The 12240-nt window shown below is 42.7% G+C and overlaps 1 protein-coding gene across 1 annotated transcript in view; it reads right to left on the bottom strand.

The window, feature by feature from the left end:
* Positions 1-12240, bottom strand: part of sorcs1 (sortilin-related VPS10 domain containing receptor 1) — a 138152-nt gene that overhangs the window by 20152 nt on the left and 105760 nt on the right. The window contains exons 8-15 of the mRNA XM_070828542.1: positions 12047-12136; positions 9423-9602; positions 8126-8272; positions 7054-7156; positions 4854-4930; positions 3876-3967; positions 3393-3500; positions 1276-1393 (exon numbers count right to left, since the gene is read on the bottom strand). Coding sequence (XP_070684643.1) covers positions 1276-1393; positions 3393-3500; positions 3876-3967; positions 4854-4930; positions 7054-7156; positions 8126-8272; positions 9423-9602; positions 12047-12136 — 915 coding nt within the window. The remainder of the gene's footprint in view (positions 1-1275; positions 1394-3392; positions 3501-3875; positions 3968-4853; positions 4931-7053; positions 7157-8125; positions 8273-9422; positions 9603-12046; positions 12137-12240) is intronic.

The raw sequence follows: 12240 nt of genomic DNA on the forward strand, positions 1-12240 counted from the left end.
ACCTTAGCAGGCAGCACCGCGGAGAATACGAGCTCCACTGGCTTCAGGTGATTTCATTTCCTGTGAAAGAATTGGCATCTTATTTTGAAATAATAGCTCAAAACTAACTAAGTAAAACACATTTTTGTTTAAATATTTTATATTTTTCTTCAATTGTATATAGTGTCATCAAACATTTCTACAACGGAAGGGAAAATGTGGCATATATAATTGTTATATTATTGTTATAATTATCTAATTATAAAATTGTTATTACACAGATTATTTAAGCGAGAGTCAAGAGTGCTCTTTGGTTCCTGATACTCATATGATCTCTTTGATATTGAGCATCTGTCCATTCAAAGTCTGATCTAGAATTGACTGTAATTATAGTTTTGTTTAAGAAAATGCAAGAAAATCTAGACGACACCCCAGGTTTCCTGAAACACTTTGCGTAGCGTCCCGTAGTTTGTAGGATTTTTTCGCAGAGAGAATAGAGAGATGGATTTAAAGCTTAAATTGAAAATACTTAGCTTAATACTTAAAAATACTAACCGACAGCAGCCTTAAACAGTTATGCAACAGTTATATGCAAAACGTCACTAGAACATACACGAGGAGGCCTTTTACATGCATGTGCCCATGTAACTATCCTAAAAACACACAGATTAGTCTCTCTTTTTGAGATGCGGGAGCGAGATTTCTCAAATCTCAGCGTTGCTTCCAAAACGTTGTCTTGTTTTAATGAACTTCTGATTAAGCTGCCCCCTAAAAGCGACGCCTGTGGGGCAGGCCGACTGTCCCGCACTTCCCCTGCGTTTGATGGAATTATTAAAGCTATGCAGCCTTTAAAAACACGCTGCCCTAAACACCGGCAGCCTGGCTCTGCTGTGCTGTCACTGCACGAGTATGTGAGGATGATTAGCCCCTCTTGATGAGCAGGTTTGCACGCCTGCCATCAGTGTATGAATGTGTGTGTGTGTGTGTGTGTGTGTGTGAACGGCTTGCAGTGCATGCAGCGTAAATGTGCTTCGAGTGGTCGGAAGACTGGAAAGGCACTATGCGAGTACAGTCCATTATAATGCCGATATAATGAAAAACGTGATGTGTTGGTTGCTTTAACTGTAAAAATGATCACATTAGATTAAAAGCATGTTGAGCTGCTGCAGTAATATAAAGCATGTGAATCAAGGATAACATTCTTTTGTCGTCGAGGTTCAGACGTAGACTTCACCACCAACCGGCTGTGTGCTAAACAAGTCTGGTCTTAACTACTGTGGTAGAAACGGGCCGTACCTGGTTGTGCAGGTGCCACGTTTGATAATCCGCCTCTGTACACCTCCTGTTGAAGATGGACCTGAAGTCTATTTTCACCAGCTGCCACTCAGAGCGATGACTGACGTGGCCGAATATCCTGGAAAAAAAAAAAGCCGCTGTTTGTTACATACAAAACCTCCTGCGGATAATAATCAGCGTGGATTAGTGTTCTCCTTCTTTTCCTATCATCTAAAAAGAAGAGCGAAAACCAACAATACATTCGTCCCACTCACAAAACACGAGGCGTTACATGTGCACATATGTGTCATGTGTATATGAAGCACATCACATTAGCTTCAGCTCCACCCACTACAAAATGATACACTTATAGGCTACATAATAATATATAACATCCACGCAGGCTGCCCAATGAGTACTTTTAGTTTTGGCACTTGAAGTCCATTTAGTTTTTTTTTTTTTAGACTTTGATAGTTTTCCTAGTACTAGTACACTTTCAGGTGCGCGACCTTTACTTGTAATGGAGTGATGTAAGTGTTGCATTTGTACTTGTACTTAATTAAATGTTTTGAGCGTTTTTCTTTTTTGCCGCTCTTACTTTTATTCTGTATCTCGTAACGAAGCTGACTCTGAGAAGCGCACAAGGGATTCCAATGTACCTGTTCTTATTTGTGCAAATGGCAATAAACTCTAATTCTATTCTATTCCACCACTGCAGACGGGCTTAGGGCTGAAAGCCACAGACAGGGTATGAAAGGACAGGACTAAAGGCTGGGTTATTAAAAGTGTTTATACCTCTTTCAGAACATATAGAAGAGAAGAGTCTTTATGGTCTTTGTGTCGGATTTGTTAATGAATACAGAAAAGTGCAAGGCTTAAATACGTAACGCAACATGATGCCCCAGCCTTGCATCTTTCCAGCTTATAGCAAGTTTGAACTCACGCGTGTTGCTATTGAAAAAGCCTATTTCTCCTGAAATGGTCAAAAACAAAAAGCGAATCCAAGGTTATGAGATTAACCAGATGAATATTCCATCTCCGGCTAAAATTGGGTGGGTGTGCTCCCTCCCACGCCCACCGTTCATAAAACAGCAGATTTATCACAATCAGTCTGTCAATTAGCTACCGAAGCACCCGACCATGACAGGCACTTACTGTAAAAAATGAGTACAAATTGATAAGAAAACAGTGCATGATTGTCTTATGAAAACTAATTGCGTGTCTGCCAACTTAGAGAGTCGAGAAAGTTATTCTCAGTGAAAAACCTGCCAGCGTTGACTTCACACTGTCCCTTTCCCCCCCCAAGCTCTCTTTTCTTCTCGTTGAGACTATTGCTGTGCATTTTCCTCTTCTCTCTCTCTCTCTCTCCGTCTCTCCAGCTGTGCCCTATCACTCTCCTGTAGAGCCGACTACAGAGCCGACTGTCAGTCTGTCATTTGTGGCAGGTGTCATGAAACATTGATGTAATGGCTGTGGAAAACCCTTTGGTAACACATCCCAAAGTCCTAAATCTCTGCTGCAATAACGGAGTAGTGCTGTGTCTTACCATATGCACGCACTCCAGCTCTGGGCTATTCTAATAATAAATGTGAAAGAACACAAAAGGATCTTCATAAATCTGCTTTCTGAGGACAAGTCGAGTCACATTCCCTGCTCTTCCCAATTTTTAATGCTGTTAAAACTTTTTAAAGCAAAGTTTCTTGTCTGTTTTCTCAGGATCTTTTTTGATCATTTTGATCATTTTCCTTCATGTTCTTCAAATGGACAGTCATGCTGTCGCTGACTGCCAAAGCATTGATCTCCTGTGATCATAATCTGGAGACAGCCAGTTTTGATGTTGGGTAGACCTTGAGAGAAATCTTTTTTATTCATGAAAAGGAAAACAGGCAGTCAGGAATGCTGAATCGAGCAGGCTTAGATATAGATGCAAGCAGCACCGGCTTGGGTTGAGGCAGAGGAGGCATTACACATGGTAGGCACACACACACACACACACATGTATAGACACACACACACACACACACACACACACACACACACACACACACACACTAGGCTATTTACCTGTTACTTTGCCTGTTACTGATTTCTCAGTCTGATTGATAGATCTCCACGTTTACAATTTTTTGGTCACTCACGTCATGATGAGAGTCTCCTCCCCAGGCTCTCCCAGCACCCCATCCACGAACAGAGGCATGTTGGTGAAGCTGTACTTGCTCCACTGCCGTCCTTCGTCAAAGCTCAACCTGGGAACAGAAAAAAAAAGCCATAGCGCAAGGCCCAGCCGCTAACATCCGGCCTGCGTGCACGAGCTAATGACCCCGACACTTGTCTAATGGCTTTATTTCATATTCCGCACAGGGCCGCGGCACTCTGCTCAGTGAACACTGATCAGTAGACGCTAAACTCATTACGGCTTCAGACACAGAAAGGTGAAATTGAATGACAATTGTCAGAGCAGAAATCTCTATGGCTGCTGGGTTTTCTACCCAGAATAATATCAACCCCCCCAGTTTGAAGACAAACTCATTTGCCTTTGTTTGACTAACTTAAGACTCGGAGCTTCCTCCGAGGGAATTAGTCACACTGTGACAAATGGTGTCTCTGTCATAATGACTCACCACAGGTGTCGGATGGGAAGCGGAGTGTGTCTTATTGCAACTAAGGCTCCTCCTTGGTCGAGATACAGCACTGCATACTCCTCGTCAAAGATCTGCAGGGACAAAAAAAAAGAGTGTGCTCACTCTACAGTGGCTTGTTATGCGTGTGCATGCCCAACACATGCATGCACCCGCCCACGCTGTATCATTTAAGTAAGGAAAGTAATATCACACCACGCACTCACATGCACACACACACAGTATACACCAAGGTTAGGGCTTGCCGCATCAGCTTCCGAATAATTATTGTACATAGCTGTGTTTAATTGGAAACAAGTCCCATGAATTTGAAATGCCAGGATCAAGAGAGGTAAGAGCCACCCACCAGCCCTGTATGCAGAGAATGAATCAAATAACTCTTTCATTTGATTATCGACTGGCGCTGGAAAGTGTGTGAGGATTAAAAGCCCGATGATAAAATCGCAGCGAGTGAATGAGGAGAAGGAGGACATTTTCACTGAGAGGATCGCAGGTCACTTAGTTCATGGTGCTCCAAGTGTTGAGTTACTGCAAATTGGGCATGTCTTTGTAAAAATTAATTAGCAGGTGCGAGTGTGCGATATTAATACGATCACATATTAGCTGCAGTGTACATCTTAGCCATTAACAGTTAGAAATAGAAGTTAATTAGCAGGAGGACCAACATTGTTAGCTATCGCTGGTCCTTGACTCCTCGCAAATGTAAAAGCCAAGGTGGACTAAGTTCTAGCTGACTGTTAACAGCCAACACTGTGGGCTCTCGCTGAAGTTAGTATCACACATACAGCAACATCGGCTCTCAAATGTCACTCATCAGCAACCATGGGAATCGTCCACCCAGATGTAAAGCTTAAGGATGGACTGCCTTATGATCTTAAAGATTCATTTATGCACAATAGTGTTATTACACAATTCAACAGCAGCACATTGTTACGATAAAAAACAAAAAGGGAGCCTCACCTGTCTCCATGTGTTTCCTGCATCTGAGGTGATAAACACACTGACATTGCTGTTGGTCAGCTCTGCGCCAATGGAGCCTGGTGGTGATGCGATGATTCAGAGAAGAAATAGAAGTCAAACTGCAGGAAGCATTTGAGGTAGCAAAAGAACCACGTCTATTTGAGATCAAGTGTATCCCGAATTTAAGAAGAAGCAATGGTAGCGGTAGTGGAGGAGGGGGGGGGCCTGCACCGGAAGAGCCACTGTTAGTAGTGCAGCGCGACGTTTGCCCACACTCCTGAATTATCCAATAAATCCAGATTACTGTATTCATCTTTGAGCGGTTCTGACCATATTAAGACAAGCTTTCCTAATGCTGTGCAGACTGCTGTAATTGCTTTATTTTAGCCCATAATTGGTGCCAGGTGGTTAAACATGAGGCTGGAAAGTGCTGAAAGTATTTCAGAGGCATGGCTGTCCTCCTGTTTGAGCGCTCCTACAGAAACAGTTTTCTTTATAGTCCCCACATTTAGAAGGGTATCCTAACCAGCTCACATCTGACGCCAGCTGAAAATCTCAATTTTTCTTCCTCACTTCCTTCTCATTTTCTCACTTTTGCTACAGTGATGTAGAGGTTTGCGTACGCGTGTGCAAGACAGAACACAGTCAGCAGCAATGCTGGGGCGTCACGACAAACTTAGAGATCTCAACCAGATGAGGTCAGTAAAACAATGACAATGACAAAACTGTCATTGGAGGCAGTGTCGGTGTGCCACCCCCAGCTGACGGCAACCACACAGTATTTTGAAGTAGCAGCTTAGGAAGACTTCAGCAGGGCAGAGAGTGATGAGAGGTAGACGAGCGGCGGGGTGTGAAACAGTTTTTCCCTGGTTTTGCGTTCATGTTGACAGAGCCGATGATGAACAACGTCCTCGGCAACATCAAGTTAATCCCATCTCACTTATTACGCAGAAATAATGCGTCCCAGCTCACATTAGTCTGTCACAGGATATCACCAGGTTTCCCCGCCAAGCCGATATTATGAGCGATGATGTGTTATTGAACAACCCAACAATACAATAATACACAATACCAGATTTTCTCTCTTTTTGTTTATTTTGGCCATTCTATAGCTTGAATAATGACATAGATCAAACAAAATCAGCAGATTGTTCTATTCTCACGTCCCTGAGACCTGTTTAATTCACAGTGTTTCGCAAAAGGTCCGGCCCCCAATACTTCTCGACGTAAGCTTGGCCTTCGCCAGACACCCGAGGCGTGTGCCGATGTGTTATTGACAGCGCCGGTTCATGCGGGAGTAAATATCACTGAGGTGTGAATTCACCTGGGGGAGCGCTGAGCTCATATTCCGCCATTTCTTTGTTTGTTTTTTCAACAATGAGTCAATGAGAGTCTTTGTTTTCTTCGCTGTGGTCTTGGGAACACCGATGCTCTGAGGGCTAAACCATGAGGATTAGATAGTTTTGGGAGCTCTGGCACTCTGTTCTGTCATCTGCCCCCCCCGTTCAAAGGTGAGGCGACACACACCGAACAGGAACAAACAAGCGAAAACAGAGGCAAAGAGCAAAAACATGCAAAAGGCCAAATGGTAGTGCACAGAGGACCACAGCGTGGAGAGCTGCAGTGCCGTGTTGGAAACGTCACTGTACTGAAACGTTGAGTGCCAAGATTTCAAACTAAGTGAAAGAGGCAGATTTATCTTAGCTTTGTCTGTCTAAGTGACTTTAGTGGTCTTTGTCTCTTTGAGTTAGCATAACGCAATCTAATGCGCCCATAGATGAGCAAAAAAACCCTAAAAAAAAAAAGATTCACTGCTGGATTGTGAATGCCAATAAGAAAAAGAAATAAATAAAGACAGATGGGGCTTTCCGTTTCTCCTTTGTTATCTTTTGCTGTATGTAATTTAAGAAAACCCTACAGTGCAGAATTTGTTGACTTGCTTTCTGCAATACGTGTAACTTCCTTTTAATTAGTAAATTATAACTGTAACGCCTGGTTGACGTTCCGTTCCACCAGTCAAGAATGATCCTAATTGTATTTATTGACTACTGTGTAATAGATGTAATGGATCAAACAAAAAGGTCAGAAGGGATTTCAATGGGAGCTTTTCTCTTCTTTTTTTTAACAAGCCGTCAGAACTCTGAGAATAAAGAGAAAAGTGAAACAACATGTCACTCAGAAGACATTCCCTCTCACCCACCTGAAGCAACAATGATCCCTGGCGCTGAGTCCCTGCTGGCTATGTTTCCAGATGTGTAGGGATTCGCAGACACGTGAAGATGGAGATGTAATGAACAGTATGGCTGTAGAAAAAAAATGATAGCACAGAAATAACTCAATCATTAGAACTGTCGAGCCGAGCTGAGCCGCCAGTGTCATAAAAAAAAAAAAAAAAAAAGCTTCAAAAAACGCTTCCGAATAAAGCGGTTATTGCATTGACTTCGATGCACAACCCTCCCAAATCATAAGTTTTATCACAAACACCATTTCCCCATTGGCTGGTCTCACCATTAATTTTGATTGGGTTAACCTTTACCGACACAATTCTCATTACGACCCAGCAAAATGCCAGTGGTGCAGGCCATGTTGTGACGGGCTGTTTAGAGGTTTATTAAAACTCTGACATTTCCTGACAAATGACTGTATAATATGGTTAGAAGGCGAGGCATGCCGCGGCATTGCTAATTGCTTTATCAAAAAAGAGTGATTTTTTAATATATATATATATATATATAAAGTTATATTAAGAGAAGATGTGCTGATATGACTTGCAGATGATGTCCTGCAGGAGTGACACAAAACATCGCATCTACGCTTTCATCTTCTGGACGGCTGCTTCTCCACTGCAGCGCACGTTACAAGCTGCTGATTGAAGTGGGTGCACTTTGACACACGCCACATCTGTAATACACCGTTAGGTATTTTTTTTTCACTTCAGATTTCCAACTTTGCCGTTTGAGTGAAAACTCAATTCGACCAGACTACGAGAAGCATCTAACTTCTAACATCTAAAAAAAAAAAGCGTCTGCTTCTCTGTCTGACACCTCTTCCTCTCTGTGTTTCTTAAATGGGAGGTCAGCTTATTGGACTGAATCAAAACGGCTGACCTTTCAGCTCAGCAGCTTCAGAGCACTCAGCTTTGACGGGCGCTACTCTTTCTGAGCTCGGCCTCTCATCGCTGCCGGGATCAGTCAACTCCTGTCAAGGCCCCTCTTTGATGGCAGCGCACACATATAAAAACATGTGTGAGCGCGGCGCGTTCGGACACTCACCAGCACGCAGTGAATGTTGTTGCCCCTCAGGTCTTTGCTCGGGGCCTGCAGTAACCTCCAGTCTCTGCCTCTGTTGTAGGTGATGTGCGTCTTCACTTGGTTATCCATCATTTTGTTGGCTAGGAACATCCCCTTTATTCCCGCTACCTGAGAAATGAGGAAAGACAACAGCTCGCAAATGACATGCATGCTTCAAATGTCCTAGAGATTTTAAAGTATTTTCATGTCTTTGAGTCTTTGATTGCAGAAAATGAATGCAATGCACTACGGAGCAAATCACATGCCCTGGAGCAATGCAGCCACGTACGTTTACCTCTTCTGTATTCCCAACAAAACCAAATGCAGCCACATACACTGAGTGGGAAATGATCGACTGCCTAGGGACTTTTGAGTAATCAATGTGGGTTTTAAATGAATCTGACTCCTTGCTGGAGGCCTCTCGGAATAGCTCAGGGATACTGAAATGAGTCAGTGGCGGTTGCATCAGGCAATGAAACTCCACTTTAGTAGTTGACAGATACTTCAATCTCCCTTGGAGGAGAGATTTTGCGTATCCAACATTCTGGGTGGCGACCCCAATCAAGTCAGTGGATGTGATTCTATCGCCGAGGCCGCAGCGAGACATGAGCAGCATCATCAACAGCTTAATTACTTGATTCAGAGACATAGGTTCATCCTATGCTTAGTGCTGACATGTCTTTAAAAAGTCAGACTTATTTTACAGCTTCAGAGCCTCAATATTAGCCCCTTAACACATTTTTTTCTTCTGGATTATGTGAATTTTGTGAAGCAATATCTGCAGTTATTCATCAAACAAAGAAATAATCTCAGCCTCCCAAAAATCTATATCCCCGGCACAATCCCCTTTTGCCTTTGTTGGCGTCAGCACTTTGAAGCTGCTTCATATTCACACAATGTGCTCTGTAGACTGTAGGCCTACAGCAGTAGGGTTTCTTTCCAAAATGACAAAGCAAGTATATTTATATATATATATATATATCATCTCTGCCTCCTAGTTTTAAGATATTGATCAGTGTTCATAATAAACTTGCAGGCTGGGCACTCAGCGAGCAAACGTTTATTTGACACTGTTACTTAAAAAGAAGAAATTGACCAAAATGAATACCGCAGAGTGCAGACTTGGGGTTGGGGGAGGGGTGGGGGAGAGGGGTAGGCCTCGTGCAGCATACCAATACAAAACTTAAAGCAGAATCATTCTACTTTCAGCACCCTATGCTACTTTGGTACTTGAAAAACAGGCGTCATACCATTTGTTACCAGAGCAACGCTTGCTTACCTCATAGAGGTCGACCATGACGTTACCCTCGGGGCCCATACTGCTGACCACGTTCTCCAGAGCCAGGGTGTAGTAGACCCCCGACGTGTCCGACACGTACAGGTTGTACGTTTCGTTCTGGTTCCACTCCTGTACGGCTGCGACCACGCGGTTTTCGTCTGTACTGATCACATGCAGGTCCTGGCGGAGGGGCAGAGGTGACACCAGTGGCAAACATGCCATCACAACATGCAAGACATGAACGTAAAAGGAACCTCATGAAAACAAGAAGTCCTCTTGTTATGACAAGAAACTGAGCAGACTGTTTGCAATGGTGGCAGCAATACACCACCAAATACTCTATTGTGTATTTAATGCTCGTAGAACACAGTGTTCCTTGTTATGGGGAAAAGCCTTCTTTTAATCATGCTCTTTGAATATACATACACTAAAAAGTAGAAACCAATTACTTAGAATGAATGTATTCTAAAATTAACGTCATAAATAAGCGGCTAACCTGGATACGCTCTAATTTGTAGTTGACATTTGTGAAAGCTTTAATTTGCTCCTTACAATCAAAAACATTGTCTCGTACGTCTCAAATGGGAAATATAGAAAACTTTTACATCGTATACAGTTCTTACACTCCTGCTGGGTTTAATCATATTCAGTAATCAAAGCCTCTCATCTTTATCTCCTCTATTCACTTATTTTAAATAAGAGGATACTACAATCATTAACACTATGTCGGGCTTATTGGGCAGAAATTATGCAGCTGAGGACATGCTGTTTGGCTGTGTGCTTCATCTACCACTGACTGCGCCAATAACACCTTGCAGTGAGCCGACAGCAACCGGGCGCCTAGGGCTTGATTGAATAAAACATGTTTAATTGTCAATGGGGACGTGACAAGTGAGGCCATACTCACATGCAGCACGGAATAACAATTCTGGAAACACTGTGAGTTACTTCTGGCTTTGATTTCGCCCATAAATAACAAAGAGAGTGTCACGCAGAGCCAGCGATGAACTGGCACTTTACTGGAATGTCAGCCCACATACCAACAAGAGCCGGAGGCATATTGTGCGGATTTGAATGCAAAAAAACCCCAAAAAACCACAGACTAAATTTGAAATTCGTCTCATATATTGTTGGCGGTCCACGAGATGAGAGTAAGATACAGACTCTAATGGTGGGTCATTTAATTACCTCTGTTACTTAAGAATAAAGAAATGTTTGTTTTGCCCTTTCATTTGGCAACCGTGGCATATGTAGAGTCGGTAGCTCTGTAGACACGTCTGTAAACACGTATTACCTGTCAGAAATACACTCAAAGGCGTTGGAAATGAAGAGCAGTGGGCCCGATGATCGCTGCCCACGGCGTCACCATTGATACCAAATACCACTGGAGGGCGTGCGACTGTCCCAGAGGACAGGAGGAGAGCTGGGATAACGCCTCAACTAACCGAAGCTTGGACCTAAGGCTGCTTCTAAGCCAGGGCTGTCAAACTCAATCAGAGAAAGGGCCAAAATTTAAAAATTTTAAATTTAACTAAGTCGCGGGCCAAACGGGCTCAACATTTAGTGAAGACTCTAAAAGTGACTCTTTTATTATAGTATATAATATAATGTATATTTTATCCAGAAATATGAATGTAAACAGCCAAACTTCAACAACTTTTCCTCAATAAAATAAATTTTTTTCTTTTCTGTACTGTCCTCATGTTTTGTCTCATAGTGTCGTCTTATATTTATATTCTTTAATTATGGCCACATCAGCTCCACAAACAAGACACACAGGTTCACCTCTGATATCGACAAACAGGTAAAACTCTGCCCCCCACCTGCTTTGAAAGTCTCTGTTTTCAAAGTCCACTTTTCGTTTAGCCATTTATTTTGGGGGGGGGGGGGGTTAGCTTAAATGTCGCTATAACATCGCTGATCGATGCATTGATCCGCTGATCGGTGTGTCATTATACCTGCGGGGGGAGGGGTTGCTGCACGGGTCCTGTTCAGTGCATTGTGGGATTTGTAGTATGAGAGGTTAGAGTGCTGTTTACCGACGGGCCGTTCTTAATAGTCACATGAAATTATCTCGCGGGCCTTATATATAATTGTATAATTGTATGGGCCTTGAGTTTGACATGTATGTTCTAAGCTAATGTCTGTGGGAAGGCGGAGAGAATGAAGTGGGACTCGGGCTTCCCAGACAATGAAAGATCAGAGACTGCTGCGATCACTTCTTTCCAGAAACCCGGCTTCCTGGAACAAGCTAACGTTACTCCGCTGACAGACAGAGGCGCACTGTGTTATCACTGATGCTTAGCGCTCAGACACGTGAAGACAATGTGAAGATGAAGGCCGTATCATTATCATCATCATCATCATTATCCCGTTGCTGGCGTTTACTCTCATCCAAATGCAATTTCAAAAACGGGATCATTTCCTGACTGTATACATTTCTGTATGTATGTATATAATATATGCATGTATTGTCAAATTCAACAACCCGTATATATGCACTGTTTGTGACATTAAGGGGCAACAAATTCCATTTCATTGTACAACCCTCTGTTGTAAAATGACATTACCTTGATCCCTACCTTGCTGTTCATTTCATTTAAATCAGCTGGTATATTTGTTACCTTGGGCAGAGTGTACTTGGGCAGCTTCATTGGAGTAAAGACATCTCTTTTAGCAGACACATAGTAGATTGGCCTCCCCGCCGTTGACACCTTAAGGTGATGAAACCGTTGAGTAAAAACATTTTGGAAACATAAAAAAACAGATAAAGCATTATTTATTTATTTATTTTTTACCACTTTAGGGATACATAAAG

Source organism: Pempheris klunzingeri, chromosome 3 (assembly GCF_042242105.1).
Source record: "Pempheris klunzingeri isolate RE-2024b chromosome 3, fPemKlu1.hap1, whole genome shotgun sequence".
NCBI classification, from domain to species: Eukaryota; Metazoa; Chordata; class Actinopteri; order Acropomatiformes; family Pempheridae; genus Pempheris; species Pempheris klunzingeri.